Source organism: Pelodiscus sinensis, chromosome 27 (genome assembly GCF_049634645.1).
Source record: "Pelodiscus sinensis isolate JC-2024 chromosome 27, ASM4963464v1, whole genome shotgun sequence".
In the NCBI taxonomy this organism is placed as follows: Eukaryota; Metazoa; Chordata; order Testudines; family Trionychidae; genus Pelodiscus; species Pelodiscus sinensis.
Genome location: NC_134737.1, coordinates 5,765,129 through 5,784,101, shown reverse-complemented (window position 1 = coordinate 5,784,101; position 18,973 = coordinate 5,765,129). Strand labels below are relative to the sequence as shown.

General features: G+C 48.2%; 1 protein-coding gene across 1 annotated transcript in view; it reads left to right on the top strand.

Moving 5' to 3' along the window:
* MAPKAPK2 (MAPK activated protein kinase 2) overlaps positions 1-18,973 on the top strand; it is a 99,488-nt gene that overhangs the window by 63,722 nt on the left and 16,793 nt on the right. Inside the window, exon 2 of the mRNA XM_075910458.1 lies at positions 17,529-17,668. Coding sequence (XP_075766573.1) covers positions 17,529-17,668 — 140 coding nt within the window. The remainder of the gene's footprint in view (positions 1-17,528; positions 17,669-18,973) is intronic.

The following is an 18,973-nucleotide window of genomic DNA, read 5'->3' as shown; positions in this document are numbered from 1 at the left end:
ACGTAACCCGGGGACTGCCTGTATAAATAGACAAGAGGGTGTGTGTGTGTGTGTGTGTGTGTGTGTGTGTGTGCGCGCGTACGCGTTGGGGGAGGAGGAAGGAATGGAGATGGGGGGGGCGGGGTTGAGTGAATTACCCAAGGCCACTTCTGGGAACTGAACTCTGCTCTCTTGCCCACTAGACTGAGGCTCAGCAGCGGCAAAGTGGGCCTTTAATGTGGCTCTTTGCAGGGCATGCTACTAAAACACTGGGGGAGATAATTATTAACCCATCAGGATGCTTTTACTAGGTTATTAACCCATTGTGGAATACTTGGCCAGTCATTTTGCTGGGATTTGCTGCGCAGAAGAGTAAATAAAACAAGTTTGCACCACGGCATCTCTTTTGGGTAATGTTGATCACTGATTTCGTAGCTGAATCCCTGAGGTCTGGGTACCACTGCACTAGACCCTTCCCCCAGAATTAATTGTGTGTGTGTGTGTGTGTGTGTGTGTGTGTGTGTGAGACCCTTCCCCCTTTGTGTGTGTGTGTGTGTGTGAGAGACCCTTCCCTCAGAATTAATTGTGTGTGTGTGGGGGGGACCCCTTCCCTGTGTGAAGCAAAATGCAGGACAATCTGAGGAAGTGGGTCTGGCCCACGAAAGCTCATCATCTAATAAACCATCTTGTTAGTCTTTAAAGTGCTACATTGTCCTGCATTTTGCTTCAACTACCCCAGACTAACAGGGCTACATTTCTATCACCTTCCCTGTGTGTGTGAGAGAGACCCTTCCCCCAGAATTAATACTGTGTGTGTATTCTGATGGCAGCTGGGGATGAGGGGTGGGAGGAGTGTTCCCAGATGGCCGCCTGCAGTCTATGGGCAGGACCTCTCCTGGAAGCTCTCTGTCCGGGATTGCTGTTTGTCACCTGACATGCACAGCCGGAATGTACAGGAGTGGGGTGGGGGGATAAGCGGCATGAGACATGACACTAAGAATAGGCATGATCATAACCATGAAACTCATTAGCAAGTTTCCTGCCCTTTCTCGGCCCAGTGACATCCCGAAGCCTTAGGGATCAGGAGGGAAGGAGTCTGTCTTCTTAGCCACGCTCCTGAAGTGTTGAAAGGCTGAGCTGATTCTGCAGGACTGTGGAAAAGCCAGCTACGCTGTAGACTCTCTCTTGCTTGAAACTGGGGTGCAGCGGGGAGACGTAATGCTGGGTGCTCCGTGTGAGATGAGAGAAAGTGGGGTACTGCCTGGGGGGTGCACGGTTCTGATGGTGATGGCTCTTATTGTTGGAGTGCAGGGCAGGAGGTTCAGAGACGCTGCCTCCCCACAGAGAAGGGTGCACGTGGGATGCAAACGGGCCATTCTACTCCTTGTCACTGGTCAACATTTCCCTCCCTGGTCAAAGATGGGTGCGTTTCAGCAGCACGGCACTTAACTGAGATGTGGCCTGCCTGACGGATTCACGTGACCCACGTGAAGACTTGGAATCTACGTTTTCCTTTTTAAATGAACCTCAGGGTTGCAGCGAGAGACCTCCAGATGTAACCATTGCAGGGCTGGCATTATCTCCCTTGCCTGTCACCCAAGCCCAAAGACATTTGAGAAATCAGCACAAACTGTTTCATTGCTTATTTTACTGGCGGAGTGGGAGGGGTATGAAAACTTTGAGCAGGGCCGTCCATTACTGCACACAGATTATGCAGCTTCAGCTGCAAAATTGTGGGGTACCGCTGGGTTTTAATGTCCACCCCCATGCGCCTCTTCCTATTCCTGTTCTGTGACTTCACTTCTTCCTGAGAGGATCTAGATGACTTAAGTGACACAGCCTGCCAGGCCTTTTAGCAGAACACAGAACCTGTGGTAGAGCCATGGAAGTGAGGGTGAAACATTTATAGCAATGTTTACCAAGCCCAGGTAGATACCATCCGTTTTTGAATTCACCTTTGTTTAAAATTTGCTTTAAAAATGTTTCGTTAATGTATTGCTGGGAGAAAAAAATCACATCTCTAAAAAACAAATCACCATTGCCTCCCCCAACCCCCTCGCTCCCAGGATGCTATCTGGGGGCACCAGTTTTATAGTGCTACATAGGGCCCCATAGATCCCAAGGATGGCCGAGTGTGTGGGTGGGTGGGTGGCTGGCTGGGATTACAAATTACTATGGGGAAGGAAAGACAAGGAGAAGAGGAAAGGAAAGAGAAAGGGCATGTGGGTGAAGGGGGAGGGAGAACCAAAGGGCAGAAACTGTGGTGGCTCTGAAAGTGTGTGTGTATTTTTGCACGGAGCAAAGCTGAACGCAGCTATAAGGTACTAAAAAGTTGTGAGTTCGGTCCTTGACGGGGTCATTTAGGGATCTGGGGCAAATCTGTCAGGGATGGTCCTTGGATCTGCTGCGAGGGCAGGAGACTGGACTTGATGGACCTCCTGTCCAGTTCTAGGAGATGAGTATATCTCCATATCTTTTATATATTTATTTATCTCGCTGCTCTCATCATGCTTTTCTTCCATCCCGCTCTCCAGCTGCTCAATCCTGCTCCCCAGATGTTTCCACTCGGGAAAAAGGGACCTTCTGCCTCAAGGCCTGAGCCGTGCAGCAATTTGCCTGACTTTTACTTTGCCAAGGCCTCCGTATGTCCCGAATCAGAGGTCTTCCCTTTCCTTTCCAGGCCCCTGCCATCTACTCAGCCTATTCCCCCACCAGAAAAACCTGGATATGAAAGAAGCTTGATTAAATCTGGCCTTTGTGAAATTCTCATGCTGTGGCCCAGCTTGATCTTCCTTCTGCTATCAGAAAAAACCTCCTGAAATGGAAAAAATTATCTTATCAAGAGTTAATCAGGCTGCTAGGCCAGCTGGAACGGATTGCCCCCCTTCCCACCGGGAAACAGGAAGTTGGTGGGGAACGAGGGGAATGAATATTTCTGTAGTTGCATTGCAGATAAGGTGTTTTTGCAAGCCATGGAGCAGCTGTTGACTTGCCTGTGGAGGTGGCTGGACATTCCTCTTACAAAGGCAAATGTCACTGCGGGCTTGACGTACCTGCATGTTATAGAGGCCTCAGGTCTGATTTCATTAGCAAGATGTTGAGCTGTTTGAAAAGGATTCTGAATTACTTCTAAAAAAAAAAAAAAAAAAAATCATCTATTTATACCCTTCCTGGTCTGTGGGAATCAGCATAACATTATTTCCTGTTGTCCAGCTCTTCTAGCCTGCAACTGCAGACAGTTTTTCTCTTCCTGCCACTCCCCTTCCACCACCACGGCTTTTTGGGAACAGCTAGAATTTAATCAAGCTTTTAAAAAAAGTCACCACGCATGTGTTGCGTCGTGATCTTGCCAGATTATCTTGTGATCCACTAGCATCTCTCATACTGGCAGTGCCACAGCAAACAGCATGCCAAGTGCAGTCCTGAGAACAGTGGTGTCTTAAACTCTCAGAAGACTTGGGTTCTGACTGGAAGAAAGTGGAGGGAGCTCCCTGTGCCATTCCACCTATAGCTTGTGTGAGTGACACGTGTGTTTTTGTTAGGGTTGCTAGGTGTACAGTTTTTCCTGGACAGTCCGGTAATTGCATCTTCTGTTCGTTTAAAAAAAACCCCACAGAAAATACCGGACATGTAAAAGGTCCGGTATTTTCTGTTTGTTTTGGACGGTAGGCTGGCGAGGACATTTTTCTCCTGGTGGATGCAGGGGAGAGGGGGAATTTAAAGGTGCAGCAACTTCCCCCCCCCCCCCCCCCAACCAATTTTTTCCCCGCCATGTTCGGGATTTTTTTGTGAAAGTATCTGGCAACCCTAGATTTTGTGTGCCGTCCTGTGCTGCCCTCCTGCCTCCCAGGAGCTCCTCATACACATCTGCAAACCTACCTCATTGTCCTTCCACTCTCTCCTTAAATCTCTCCTTTGGGCCAAGCCCTACAAAAAACTTGACTGTGGTTAGGCTACTGAGGCTGCTGCCTGCCATACTGACCAATATTGTCTCATTGAGGAATGTTAATGGGTAAGTGCTCCAGTGTCACTTGACCCCTGGGCAGGTCTGCCCACCCACCCGGCTGAAGCAGCCTCCGACCACAGCAGGTGGTGGAGGGAGCGCCAACTTGCCTGCGGGTGGGGCCTGCTCCAGCTGCTCCCTCATTTAATCAGTTAACGGGTTAAACTTAACATGTAACCAGTTAACTAGCTAAATGGGATTTTACATCCCTCATCTGGTTGCTTCCTTGTGCCGTGACGCTGTGTGGCAGTCAAAGGTGAGAAGCAAAGCAGGTCTGTTTAGGCAGAATGTCTCTGGCTGGGAGGAAGGCAGTAAAGAAAGGAGACTGTTCAGCCTGGGAATACCCGGGTCAGAAGGTAGAGAGGGATGTGTCTCTGCCCAGGAGATGACAGACAAGGGGACCAGGAACCTGATTGGCAGAACTCTTGTTGAACCACATGGGGGAATTCACATGCTGTGCCCCGACCTCTGACTATGACCTCTTAGACTCCCCCTTGGTGCTTTTTCCAAATGTCAGGATGTTAAAACGCCATGTCCTGACTGAATTCCAAGTTTCGTTGTGTCTCCTGAAATTCCCCTTGCGTTTGTTGCCAATTTCATACGCTATTCTGCTTCACTTCTGGGCCCACCTGCTGTGCTGTGTTGGTACGAAGTGGCTGCCACGCTCTGCCCCAGAAGCATCTGCAAGGGATGAGGATGAATTTGTATGCACTAGTGAAATATACTGTGAGATAGAGTAGGTCATTTGGATTTATTTAGATATACTAGAAGCTGTACACTCCAGATGCACCAAGAATCTCAAAGTCTACACTACTCAATTTAACACACAGGCCCCCCCCTCCACTACAAGTGAGCCAGGCAACTCAGTAACCTCAGTCCTCTGTAGCACCTTGCCTGTTGTAATACCCCAATTTCACATACAGAGAGAACACTCTCTTTTTTCATATGCTTGGGCTCATGGGGAGGGGAAGGTTAGTGCTGCATTGTGAGACGTTAATAGCAACGGGGCAATTCCCACAACTCCATCTTCAAAGGTCACTGGCTTGGCTGGGTGGATAGTGGAGACCTGTTTCAGACAGGAGCTTCTGCAGTGACTGCCTCTCGTCTGTCATGACTCTCTTATTTCCTTGCCTTTTACAGTGTCATACTTTCTGTTCTTTCATCAGTCTCCAAAGCGCTCGGAGTGTGCACTAGTGGGGGGAGGAGTGGAAGTGATAACTTTTTTTTTTTAAGGGGATGGGATACCCCCCTCCTTAAATTCTGTGTATTTTAGAATGTCATGCCTGCTTCCCCAGATAAACTAGAGCAAAGAAAACAGCATCCGCTCTCCTGTCACATGGGGGGTAGGTGGGTTTTGTTGCGATACTGGAGCACTCGTGGGAATCCGACAGCGGTGACCTGGGAACTGGAGGTTCCCAAGCCAACCCATTATCCCCAGGGTACCAGGTCTCCCCAGGGGGAAATCTCATGCTTTTTCCAGTCCAGTCCTGCTGTGCTTTGTGGGAGATTTTCTTCTCAGTAATGGGGGAGGGTGGAGAGTGTGAGAGAGGAAATGGACAAATATGAACACATAAGAACAACATAAGAGTGGCCATACTGAGTCAGACCAAAAGTCCACCTAGCCCAGTATCCTGTCTGCCGACAGTGGCCAATCCCAGATGCCCCAGAGCTAATAGGTCATCATCAAGTTATCCCTCCCCAGTCACCCATTCCCTGCTTCTCACAAACAAAGGCTAGGGACTCCATCCTTGCTCACTCTGGCTAACAGCCATTGATAGACCTATCCTCCGTGAATGTATCTAGTTCTTTTTTGAACTAGTACTGATCTTCACAACATCCTCTGGCAAGGAGTTCCACAGGTTGACTCTGCAATGCATGGAGAAAAACTTCCTTTTGTTTGTTTTAAACCTGCTGTCTATTAATTTCATTTGGTGACCACTAGTTCTTGTGTTATGGGAGCAAGTAAATAACTTTACTTTCTGCACATCAGTCATCAGTTTATAGACCTCTATCATCAGGGCTTGCTGAACCGTGGTGAGCCCCGCTCGCCAGCCACGCTGTCCGGCGATCTGCGCATGCGCAGATCGTTCTGTGCATGCACAGATCGCCCGAACCTGGCTCTTCCGGGTTGCAATCTACTCGCCACGGGCGAGTAGATTGTATTATTTGTCGAGCACTGTCTATCATATCCCGCCCCTCCTTTTAAGTCTCCTCTTTTTTTAAGCTGAAAAGTCCCAGTTTCTTCCATCTCTCCTCATATGGCAGCTGTTCCAAACCCTAACCATTTAGTTGAATCAGAACAGAGTGTGTTGTGTCATCGGGGTGGACTCAGCACTCCTATTCATGTGACTTGACCAGGGGCAGCCTGCAGCTTTCCAGAGCTTTGCTCTGAATTTCCAGTTTCAGTCCAGAAACTCCTGTTAAACAGCCTGGTGTCTCTCACCCTCTGCTGGTTGGAATCGGAGCAGCTGAAGCGAACTCTGCCATGAGCCCTGCATTGCTAGCGGATGCTTTCCTTCCACTCCAGAAGGAGGTTGAGTTCTAAACTGGCTTGCCACCATGCTGTCTTCACCATGCTGACCGGGGATTTTGTCACCGTGTGTGGATGGTCAGCAAGGGCACGTTTCTTTTTTGATGGCATAGGAGAACAAAGTGAGGAGGGGCTGGGCAGCAGTTCCCCCCAATACCTTACTAAACCCCCCACACATGTATTTTCAGAAAGCAGCACATTTGGGATTCATGTCTGCTCTTTCAGGTGAGCAGTGGCGTAGCAAAGGGGGGTGGGGGCTAGCCTCAGGCTAGCCTCCTCCTGCCACCCTTCAGCACTATTCAGGGCTCCAGTGGTGATTTAAAGAGCCCGTGGCTTTGGCTGCTGCTGCTGGTACAGTAGTGGTGGCAGTGGCCAGTAGCCCTTTTAAATCACTGGGCCCTGGGGTAGCTCCCCCATTGGCAGGCATCTGTGCTACAATATGATTTCCAGATTCTTCCCACAGACTACGTCTTCACTGTGAGATCTTCCGGCAGAAAATATGTTAATGAGGGACTCATTACCATAAGTCACGGTCTCATTAGCATATTTTCTGCCATTCCTTTTTGCGGAAGGGGTTTTTGTGCAAAAAGAAGCAGTGTGGATGGAGGTTTTTTTTGGTGTAAAACCCCCAGTTTGTGCAAACATCCTTCCTCCCCCATCCACTCTGCTTCTTTTTGCACAAAAACCCCTTGTGCAAAGGTGGCTTGAATAAATTATGCAAATAAAGTGCAGCAATATGCTAATCCACACTTTATTTGCATAGGCTCTTGTGGCAAACGCTTCAGTGTAGACGAGGCCAGTGTTGAAATTCAAAGTGGGCCAGAGATGGGCTCTTGGTCTGGACTTAAAACTTTCTCTGGCATGGACATGCCAGTCCGGGTGTGTCAGGCAGAGAAGCATGGGACTGGAAGGAGGTATGAGTGGTTGAGTTATAAGTAACCAGACTAATGGGTTTAGGGACCAAAGGGCAGCTCTTGGCTACCCCCTCCCTGTAGCCAAGCACAGGGTTTTATGCAGGACAAATCTACGCCAGGCGCACTTTGCTGGATACCAGCACACTACCCTGTCCCTGCTTTCTGGGAGAACTCCATTTCTACAGGTCAAATGGCACTTTCAGCACTATAGCTTGTTCCACGCCTCTCTTCCCCTCTCGCCCCCCTGCACCCGATGAAATCAGCCACAGAGACAAGGTTAGAGTGTTGCTGGTAGAACTGCATTTACACTGTGGGGTTTTGCTGGCACAGCTGTCAGGGATTGCACCTCTGCATGCCCCTGATTGACCTAGCAGTGCCAGCAAACGTGCGTAGAGTAGGGACGTTGAAATGCGTTTCCTTTGGTAAATGTGTAACCGTTGGAGTTTTCAGTGGTTAGACATTTACAAGTGGGGGAGGCAGCGCTGCGGGGCCTGGTATATGTGGGAAGCTGGCTAACACGTTTGCATACGGGGGGCAGGCGGCTCCTGGGGAGCCAGTTCCCCACAAGCACTGGCTCCCACTCTCCCCTCCCCTGCGTGCTGCTGCCTCAGAGGCAGCCGTAGGGGGCCGGGGGTGGGAGGCTGAGTGTAACCCAGACTCACATCCCTAGTCTAGAGTGGACCCCTGTTCATTTGTCAGAGACACGCAAACACGTGCAAGGATGGGGCGAGATTAAAAACAAAACCAAAGCACACGGATTTCCATGGCCAGGCGTTCCTGCCATCTCTCTCTCTACTGTGGAGAGAAGCAATAGTTTCCTCTTGAGGAAATGTCCTATAGCAATCAATGGAGAAGCCTATTGCTCACCTCGACCGCTGTAAGATGATTTGAAAACTCACAACAAGCATTTCACTCTCCCGGGGGCTTCAGCGTGATTTCTGTTGGACCCCGTCAGTTCCTGCCCTGTGACATTTGTGCGGCTTTGTCCACAAGAGGTGACATTTGTCTGCTCCCTCACTGTGCCCGGGAATTCATCGGTGGTTTTATTAGCTGCTGCAGGCCAGGAATGCACCATGCTGTTCTGTCTAACTGCCAGCTAGTGGCTTTTCCTTTGGTTCCCTTCTTCTCTCTCCCTTCCCCCTCGTGGAATGTCTTTGTGCCTGGAATGCAGGTTTGACAGCCTGTAGAATGCGCCTGGCCTCCGCGGGGGCCCCTAGCTCTGAGTATACCCCGGCTGGCTGTATCCGGTAGGCTGTGGCTTGGCACTGCATTCTTTCCAGGAGCTGTCATGTAGTTGGCTGACACGGAGTTGCCAGTTGCAGCTTAGGTTTCCTGGAAACTTTTTAGGCCAGCTTCTGTGCAGAACGCTCTTGGCTTGTAATTAGAGCAGTTGGAGGCAGTGTTCCCCAGTGGTTAGAGCAGGGCAGTGGGTGCTGGAAGTCATGGGTTTCCTCACTGTGTCAGACTCTGAGCAAGTGACTTTCCTGCTCGTGTGTTACAAATAAGCAAGTGTGGAAAATCAGGACATTTATTTTTTTTAAGTGGAAAATATAAAAGACAAAGCCCCCCATATTGGAATGGGCCCTATAATGTTAAGAGGTCTGGTCACCCTAAATCACAGTAATACCTACTGCCCTGTTGTCCTGGATGCTGTACAGGGCGTCTCTGCTATAAATCGCCCCGGTACACACCCGTTCTGCACTAAAGTCGTTGATGCTTGTAGGAACTGATGCATTAAAAGTCCTCCCACTCCCTGCTTTTAAGTCACTCACAAATAATGAACTAAATAAATGCACGCAAGTAGAAGTCAACCTCGGGGAAAAAAATTCCCCACTTAAAGTTGTTTCTCTATAAGTCCACGTTTTTTGCAACGCATCTTGGACTTACAGTGAGGACGGCCTGTACAAACATAGAAAAGGACCCTCAGGTGCTTGCAGTCCAATCAGACAAGATGTTAATTAGTGGCTGAGGTTAGTGGAAAAGCTGGGAATAGATTCCCATCTCCCAGTTCAGGGCTCTATCCACTAGACTACACTTCCTTATGTGCTGTTGGTATCACCCTTTGTAAAGTGAGGGTTACTGTTGCCCTTTGTACGTGTATGTGTGTGGAGGAGTGATACTTGGCTTTAACCCAGTGAAAGTCTTTGGCCCTTGGAATGAAAGTCCTCATGGGAATGTGCCTTATCTGTTCCAGAAGTGTCACGAAACAATAAACTTTGTTCAAGCACCAGGTGCCATTCTTGCCCTGCATGGGGTGGGTTTTTGTTGGTGGTGTACGTCAGCCACTCATGACCCCATCTCTGGCTGTAGTTAGCACTAACACGCCTTTTGGCACTTCTAGCAGGCTTGCTGGAGGAAACCTGGATGAGATGAGAAAATCATTTTCGACCATGCAGGAGCCAAAGGGCTAGAGGTGGGGCAGGTCGGTGTGGCTGGCTGGAGCCTGATTGGATGCAGGCCCTCTGGCTGCTCCATGTTATCTGAGAGAATGAGTGAGGGAGAATAATTTTATTACCTGCTGTGAGGGTAGGGGACTGGACTTGATGATCTCTCCAGGTGCCTTCCAGTTCTAGTGTTCTGTGATTCTACTCCTGTTGTAAAATGAAGCCAAAATTGCTTTTTTTCCCCTCTCATGGTAAAAGAAAAGCCCCAGAAGTGCCCCTAACGTTGTTCAATTCCCACATGGGGAGTCTCTTCCCTTAAGGGTGTAATACCGTCTGGCTTGCGGGCTCAGTCTGAGCGCACACCAGTACACCATCGATGCAATAGCTTGTGCTTTTTCAAATCATTGTTTGCCTGAAGCTTGTGCTTTTGCTCTCGATCTGAGGCTACATGCTGCCAGAGAAGATACAATTAGACTGTCAGCGTGTTAATCTGAATGGAGCTGGTAGGGGTAGGCGTTGAGTGCACGCACATGGTGAGTTTTCTAAGGGTAGGTAGAGATCTCTGCACCTGGGTAGTCCAGTGTGACGGGTTGGATCCCAGAAATCCCCCTGGGGTTGTCCCCTGGTGTACGTATCATGCCTGCCTTTCTTCCCTCTGGGGCACCTCACCACCCTGCTGAGTCAGAAGCTCTGGTCTTCCCCAGACAAAACACAAAGCTGGGGTTAGAGCCACCCTGCAGAGCAACCCAGACACTGGCAAGGCTCAGCTATAGAGACTCAGCACCCAGGAAACCAACCCCCCAATGGCACCAAAATCCCAGATAAATCTGTCTTACTCTATGAGCTTTCTCTGCATAAAATAGGGTTGCCAAGTATCTGGTTTTGAACTGGACAGTCCAGTATTTGAGGGTTCTGTCCGGGAAACAAATTGAGAAAAATACCAGACATATAAAATGTCCGGTATTTTCTAATTAGTTAAGTTTTATTATTATTAGGAGTATCCGTACGTACTTGCGAACTGCCTGGCTGGTAGACACGCTCACGCTGCATCAGTGTGTCTACCAGCCAGGCAGTACACAACTACACGAGAGGGGGAGGTGGGAGGGAATCCCCGGGGCTGGACTCGCTCCTGCTTTGCTGGGACTGTGTGCGGGACTGGCAGCGCCCCGGAATCTGCGTGCACCTGGGTAAGTCCTGCTCCCCGCTGGCCGGTTCTCTCCCCCGACTCCCTCCTGGCCAGCCAGCCCCACTCCTCCCACCCGGTCCCCTTCACTCGGATCTCCCCTGGCCAGCCCTTATGCCCCGACCCTTCCCTCCACCTCCCAGCCAGCCCCGTACTCCTCCTGGCTGCCTCTCCCCATCTGAGATCAAGTGTGTCCGGTATTTTTTTTTAATGCACCTGGTAACCCTAGCGTAAAACTTTCACACACAGCCAGTCCCCTTTATCAATGAAAGAGAGAGATGCACCCCTCCCAGTAACAATTATTGACACCGGGCCTGATGATAAACAAAAGTGTTTTCATTAAGTCAAACAGGAGGATTTAAGTGATTGAAAGCAAAACCAGAGAGATCAAAGTAAATTATGAAGTTAAAATAAATGACTGCCAGCTAGTTGTAATCCACTAAGAAACTTGTTACATGTAAATTCTTGCCCTAAACAGCTATTCTTATCTCAGGTAAAAGACTTAGAGTCTTAGAGTGACTATAGGCCAACTCGGCTGTTGGCTAGGGCGCTGCCTTCAACGGCGCCCGATGATGATGTCACAGGGCACCCGATGATGTCACCCCATTGACGGCCCATTGACAGCCATGCAGGCAGGGGCACCGATCGCGTGTTCCGCCTGGGGCACCAGCTGCCACAGCCCGCCTCAGGCCACTCCTGGTCAGAGTTGATCTTTACTTTGGCTTGGGAGAACAGCTTTTTTCAGAGTTCTTTGTTGTGATGTTTCTTCATGTGTATTCTCTTAGGGTGGGTGAGGCAATTTCCAAGGCCAGCTGAAGACAAAGACCTGATTGTTTGCCATTCCTTAAATAGCCTTTTCCTCAGGGTGGGAACCCTTTTGTTTAGCATTCCCCATCCTCATGGAAAAGAACCATGTTCAAGATGGGTTCCAATACTGGGCGGCATGGTCACATGTCTTTCTAGGACCAACCACAGTTAGGGCTTACTGGAAGACTAAAATCATTCACAGGTTGTTGATTTGAGTACTAAGCCATTATGTTTAGTGTTGCCAGGTGTCCAGTTTTGAACTGGACAGTCCAGTGTTTGAGCTTTCTGTTCGGGAAACAAATTGAGAAAATATAAATGTCCGGTATTTTCTAAATAAGATGTAATGTAGATTGTGATGTCATGTCAAGCATGTCTGGTATTTTTGTTGAAACCATCTGGCAACCCTAATTGTGTTCCTCAAGTATCACTAATGGCTCTCCTTAGCACATTTAGGAATTAAAGCCAGATTCGCACTTCACATTTCTAACTTCACATACCAGAATGAGACATGCACAAAAATAGGACATACGGATTCATCAGATTGTAACTTCAAAATGGATATGGTACAGGATGCATTTTGCATAAAGCTTCCTAAAGTTATGCATATTCATATTCTAATTTTAAAGCATGGGAAAGGGGTGACACCCAGCTCTGATGCAAAACTTTGCCATTAAACTGAAACACAGACCCTAGCAAGAGCCTGGATGCAGAATCAGCGAGAACAAAATTCAGTCTACTTAACAGCATGCATGCAACAATAAGCCTTGAAATACTTGCTGGAGGCGGGCAGGGGAGGGCATGTGGCTTTATGTGAGACACATTTGTTGCCTTGTATTTAGGCGTCTGCTGCATATAATTAAGGCTGTTTGTTTATGCTGACAAACATGGTAATTAATAGACTCTGGCAGACTAGCAAATCCTTCCTGTACCTGAGAGCTGGGAGCAGCCTTTGTGGAAGTCAGGGGATTCCTTAAAGAGCTGTTGACTCCTGTGGGAAAAGCTGGGAATCGTACTATTTAGAGCGAAGGCTGCTTATTTATTTTGTCTTCCTTGTGCATGGGATGGGTGTGTTATCTCAAGGGGATAGTTACTAATAGGCTTTCTGTGTTGACTTTGACGTGAGATCATGTTGTGCTGTTCCCCAACCAGCATTAATTCTCAGGGGGTCGCCGTGTTAGTTTGTTGTTTTAAAAGCATTCGTTCTGTATGTTTGATGCATCGAGGGTCCCCAGTGGGGGTATCCCAGGACTCTGAGTTGTGGATTTTTTATGTTCCACATCTGGCAAAACAACTTCTAAAGGGCTTCACAGCAGCTCAATGACCCTCCTCACCAAACTTCCCATCTGTTAACATTTCCAGTAGAAAATTGTTTCAGAAAATTAAAATCAAACTCCTTCCCCCCCCTTCCCAAACTTTTAATTCTTGCTGCTGTTCTTTGGCCGCATTTGCAACCATAAAGCCCAGGCGTTGACCGTTTCCACTTGGTGAATGTACTTGACTTCTGCAGCTCTCAAAGGGGTCCCAAGTTTTCATGGCAGCTGGGTCCACATGTTGCCTGCCTTCCAGTGCAGTGAAGCATGCTACCTCCCTTTTAGCTGTGAGAACATAGTAGGGAATGGGCATAACAGCTCACGGCCAGCTCAGGTTTATGCCCCATTCTGCTAATAATCTGAGGTGATGCTAGTTCGGCAGGTAAAGAAGCTTGTTTTTTTAAAAGCATGATTAACCTGGCTGTGTAGGCGCAGATCCTCAAAGGCTCTGTAGGAGTCAGGCGCCTACATATCTTTGAGGATCTGCACCATGGTGCTTTTCCCAGACAGTGATGTACAAGCAAATAACTTGGCTTTTCTTACACTTTCTGGGCAACCTTTTCCAAATCTTGCAACTTTTTGGTGTAATTTTTCCCATTGAAAATGTAATTTTAGACTAAACCAAAACCCCTTGGAAAATGCTGATCTGTAACTTTCGCTGGAGTATGTGTGCGTGTTGGGTTTTTTTTCCAACGCCAGAGCGCTACATTTTTCAACGATCAAAGGATTTCCTGGCCATCTTTTTGAAACTTTGAAAAATCCATGAAATAATTAAATCCCCACGAGGGATTTAAGAGTTTAAACGGGTAAACGATAAGCTGATTCTGATCCGCTCCTGCTACCGTGTAAACTCTGCTGGGGAGTGCAGGTGGGGCAGGCAGGAGTCTGTGGGGCTGATGGTGATTGGATTCCCACATCCCAGAGCCTGCAGTGGCCCCCCCCCCAAACCCAACTGAGCCCATTTCATTAATGGGATTTCCATCGGTTACAAGGTTAATATTGTAAAACCTTTTTCACATTCCTAATCCCCACAAGCATTTCTTGCTGTTGATAACTAGTTCTAATTATATAGTGGCTGGATGCTTCTACCAGTGAACTGATGGGAGCATTTTGCCTTTGACTTCAGGGATGCCAGCCCAGTTCCCTATGTACCAAAAGCACAGTCCGCACCCCTTCCACCACTTTAGGTCCAGCCTCATAAGTGCACAGAGGGAAGCATCTAGTCAATGTCGTTTACTAGCCAGTGCTCCAATAACAGTAATTGGATGAGGAAGTTAGTTAATGTGCTCCCAAAAGCTATTTTAATCAGAGCAATTACTGGGTACATTGATGTAATTAAGGAAACCAGACTCATGCAACTCAGCAAAATCCTAAATGGACTCATTTGTGACGATCTTTCAAGTTTGGGTGGTAATACTCCCCTCTGTCCTTCCCTTGCACCCTTCAGGTGTTTAAGGGTGTAGCTGATGGATTCGGTGTCTATTGACTGGTGTTGACTGTTGATTTGTCGGTAATATCACTCTTATTTCGGTTTAGCAGACTCGATAAGGCCAGCAGATAAACCTGTTTCATGAGGTTAGAAGTTTGAACCTACGTATCACTAACCCACTGTGCTATCTTGGGAAAAATCACTTTCCTGGTCTGTGCCTCAGTTTCCCCATGCGAGAGAGGACGTTGATCCTGGCATCCCTCAACAGGGCGTAGTGAGGCGCTAGCCCATGCTGGTATGTAGGGCTCTGTGAGCTCCTGAGAGGAAAGGCAAAGCACAATTCAAACGAGTCGGTAGGGTTTTGCAGCTGTTTGTAATGTAGATTGATTCCTTCAGCCAGTGGGGGACACACGCAGCTGGGAGTGGATGGGATGAACATCTCTGCCGGTGCTTGTGTGCACTGCGGTTCTAAATGGAGTGGCAAGTATTTTTATGCAGCCGCATGTTGCCACTAGATGGTGCTGTCTGCCAGGGAATACAACCAGCTGCTCTCTGCTGGACTCCTTTCACACAGTGGGTGCAGAGCAGGATTGGCATCCAATGGCCCATCAGTCATATGTATCGAGTAGGGTTGTGGATGGGTAACCGGTTACCTCACCGGGTAACGGTTGGGGCTGCTGGCTCTCAGTCTGCTTGGGGTTGGGAGCCAGCAGCCCCTGCCTGCAATGGGAGGAGGGGGGAGTTACGTGTATGTTGTCTAATCAGCAGTGGTGGTGGCCAAAGCAGGGAGGGTTAATAGGTGGGTTCGCAAAGGAACATTGTGATGGGAAGCGTTTTAGAATTTTTCTTGAACCCCTTAAAAATGTCCCAGTGCAGCATCATCGTAGCTTCAATTGGCCTTTTAACTTTCTAGCTCTTTTCCATCGTGGGATCATACGCAAGCATTTCATCCTCTTGCCCACTATCTTCATCACTCGCTTTTCTTTGGGGTGCCATCACTAAGCGTGTGTGCCAGCACTGAAATACTACTGCAGAACAACAAGAAGTCCTGTGGCATCTTATAAACTAACAGATGTATTGGAGCATAAGCTTTCGTGGGCAAAGACCCACTTCATCAGAAGCATGTAGTGGAAATTCCAGAGGCTGGTATAAATATACCTAAAAACAGACTTCCAAGAGAAACTGCAGATTTGATACTATCATTTTAGGATTAAACAAAGACTGTGAATGGCTAGCCAACTACAAAAGCAGTTTCTCCTCTTTTGGTGTTCACACCTCCACATCAGCTGCTAGAAGTTGGCCCTATCCTCTCTGACTGAATTGACCTTGCTATCTCCAGCTTTACTCTTGATTGGAACTCTTTTCTTATACCTCTGGAATTTCCACATCCATGCATCTGACGAAGTGGATCTTTGCCCACAAAAGCTTATGCTCCAATAAATCTGTTAGTCTATAAGGTGACACAGGACTTCTCGTTGTTCTTGCAGATTCAGACTAACACGGCTACTTCTCTGACACTGCTGTTTAGTGACTGGTAATGGTTTGGTTAGAGCACACCGAAAAAGCATCTGCATATATGGCGTTGCGCACAGCGAATATGCAAATCTCTGAGTACCAAGGCCTTCCTGTATCCAGGACCCCAGAGCATTGCATCCAGACTGTGATGTGGTCTAGGAGTGGGCTGAGACGTGGGAGAGGTCTAGGTTGGATATTAGGAAAAACTATTTCCCTAGGAGGGTGGGGGAGCACTGGAATGGGTTACCTAGGGAGGTGGTGGAATCTCCATCCCTAGAGGTTTTTAAGTCTCGGCTTGACAAAGCCCTGGCTGGGTTGAGTGAGTTGGGGTTGGTCCTGCCTTGGGCAGGGGGCTGGACTTAATGACCTCCTGAGGTATCTTCCAGCTCTATGATTCTATGACTTCTGGCCCTGACTTAGGTTTAAAGTGTCAGGAGAGAAAGCAGAACGTACCACGGTAACACTGTCCTTTACTCTAGGTGTGAACTGCTGCAGTGTCTATTCCAAATAAAAACAAAATAACCCTGAAGGCAGGGTCTGGCTTTCCCTGGAGAGTTTTGCTGCTGTAGACGTTATTTCCTTGTTGATCTAAAGATGTACTAAGTGCAGGCCTCCTGCTGCTATTACAGACACATGTGACCTTTTCTTGCAAATTATATTAATTTAAGGGCGCTTGTTTTCCCAAGTTACATTCAAGCAGGAATAAATGCTGTTGACACAACTGCACATGGCTAATAGCCCTTGCTTTGTTTTGCTTTGGCTAGGAACCAAATGGTTGGAATTGCATGTATCCGCCACTAGATGGCGCGTCTGGTCAGGCTAGATTTAGTTCGTGTTGGTTTCCAAATACTGACCTATAATGCATGCAAATACATCAGTGTCTATTACTTTGACCGTCATGCCTCTAGTTGTTCTATCTGTGGAGGTCGAAGGAGGATCACATGAAAGCTTATTAGTGGAGTATCATGGACGGCATCATCTCTGGCCTTTTGAATTCAGAACCTTTTGTTAAAGCACATTGGACAGTGGTGGGCAACCTACAGCCCATCGGGGTTCTATAGGTAGTCCACGAGACGTTTTGTTTAACGTTGGCAGATGATGCTGGTTTCTGTCTGTGTCGTTTTTTTATGGCCACTGTTACTAATGTGACACGGTATGTAAAGCCAGGGCACATGAAGGGGGGTGGGCGCTGATTGCGCACAGCTTTGACTGTGAGAGCCGTGTGCTCCCTCTGCAGCCTATCAACACGCTGCCACAGTTCAGTCAGCACATCCTGCAAATTGTAGGTACACGGGCTCAGTGAGCAACACTGCTCTATCCCAGGAGAGCATCTTGGTTATGACAGTTTTGCACCCCACTCCTGTGACCCGCTCGCTAGCCTCGGCTGCCCCTCGCTGATTTTGTGATTCTGGAAATTTTGCTGCCCGGGAGATAAAAGACTGAATTTTCCTTCTTTTTTTAAAAATTTTTTTAGATGCTGCAGGACTGCCCCAAAGCCCGCAGGGAAGTCGAACTCCACTGGAGGGCATCTCAGTGCGCCCACATTGTCAAGATCATAGACGTCTACGAAAACCTGTACCAGGGGAGGAAGTGCCTCCTTATAGTCATGGAATGGTAAGTGTTGTGCCAGAGGAGAAACAACCTAAATCCCTCCCCCCGCATGACTCTCAGGAGAGGCCGATGCTCTAGAGTCTGCACCCCATGGAAAACCCTTGGGAAATCTTAGGATGTTAGAGATTGTCTAGAAAGAGCTGCTGTCCAAGCTTCATAACTAGGGCCCTACCAAATTCACAGCCATTCAAAACACGTCACGGACCGGGAAATCTGGCATTTTGTGAAATCTGGCCTTGTGTGCTTTTACCCTATCTGCTACAGATTTCATGGGGTAGAGCAGCATTTCTCAAATCGGGGCTCCTGACACACAAAGGAATTGAAGGGGGATCACAAGGTTATTTTAAGAGAGTCACAGTATTGGCACTTTTATTTCTGCGCTGCCTTCAGAGCTGGCCAGCTGGAGGGTGGAGGCTGGAATGTGGGCTGGACACCCAGCTCTGAAGGCAGCACCCTGCCAGCAGCAGTGCAGAGGTAAGGGTGGCAATACCATCCTCCTGTCGCCTTTACTTCAGTACAGCTGCTTTCAGAGTGGCCAGAAAGTGGCAGCTGCTACCTACCAGTCCAAGTCTGCTGGCGGCAGTGCAAAAGTAAGGATGGCAATACCGTACCAGGCCACCCTTACTTCTGTGCTGCTGCTGGCGGTAACTCTGCCTTCAGAGCTGGGCTTCTGGTCAGCAGCTGACACTCTCCCATTCCCCAGCTCTGAAGGCAGCACCCTGCCAGTAGCTGCTGAGAAGTAAAGAGAACCATACTGCAATCTCCCTGCAATAGCCTTGTGAGCACCGCACAACTCCAGATTTAAATATGTGAAATCATTAAATTTACCATTTTAAAAATCCTATGACTGCAAAATTGACCAAAATGGACCGTGAATTTGGTCATGCCCTACTCATAACTTGTGTGTTCTGAGCATGGAAATGATTGGCCACCAACACTTCCTGAATATTAGTAACAGAAAGCTGGGCCACGTGTCTTTTGCAAAAGCTGTGTCCTCTGGATTGACAGGATTTACCTCCGACCTTGCCAACCTGTTAATTCAACTGTTTTGAAAGCAGCTTGATGTGAGTACATGGCTGAGGGCCAGGCCTGGGTTCTGACATCCCGGATAGTTCTATGCCAGTCATTTTACTTCTCTGGGCCTCAGTTTCCTCATCTGTAATATGGAGACTTTTATACCTTTTCACCGCATGGGATGAAAATATTCATGAAAGTTTGTAGAATGGACTGAAGCAGCATTTGCTATAGGAAGGCACAGTGCCTTTTTTGTGATGGTCCTGGAGAATTGTTGGGTACGAGGTGGAAGGG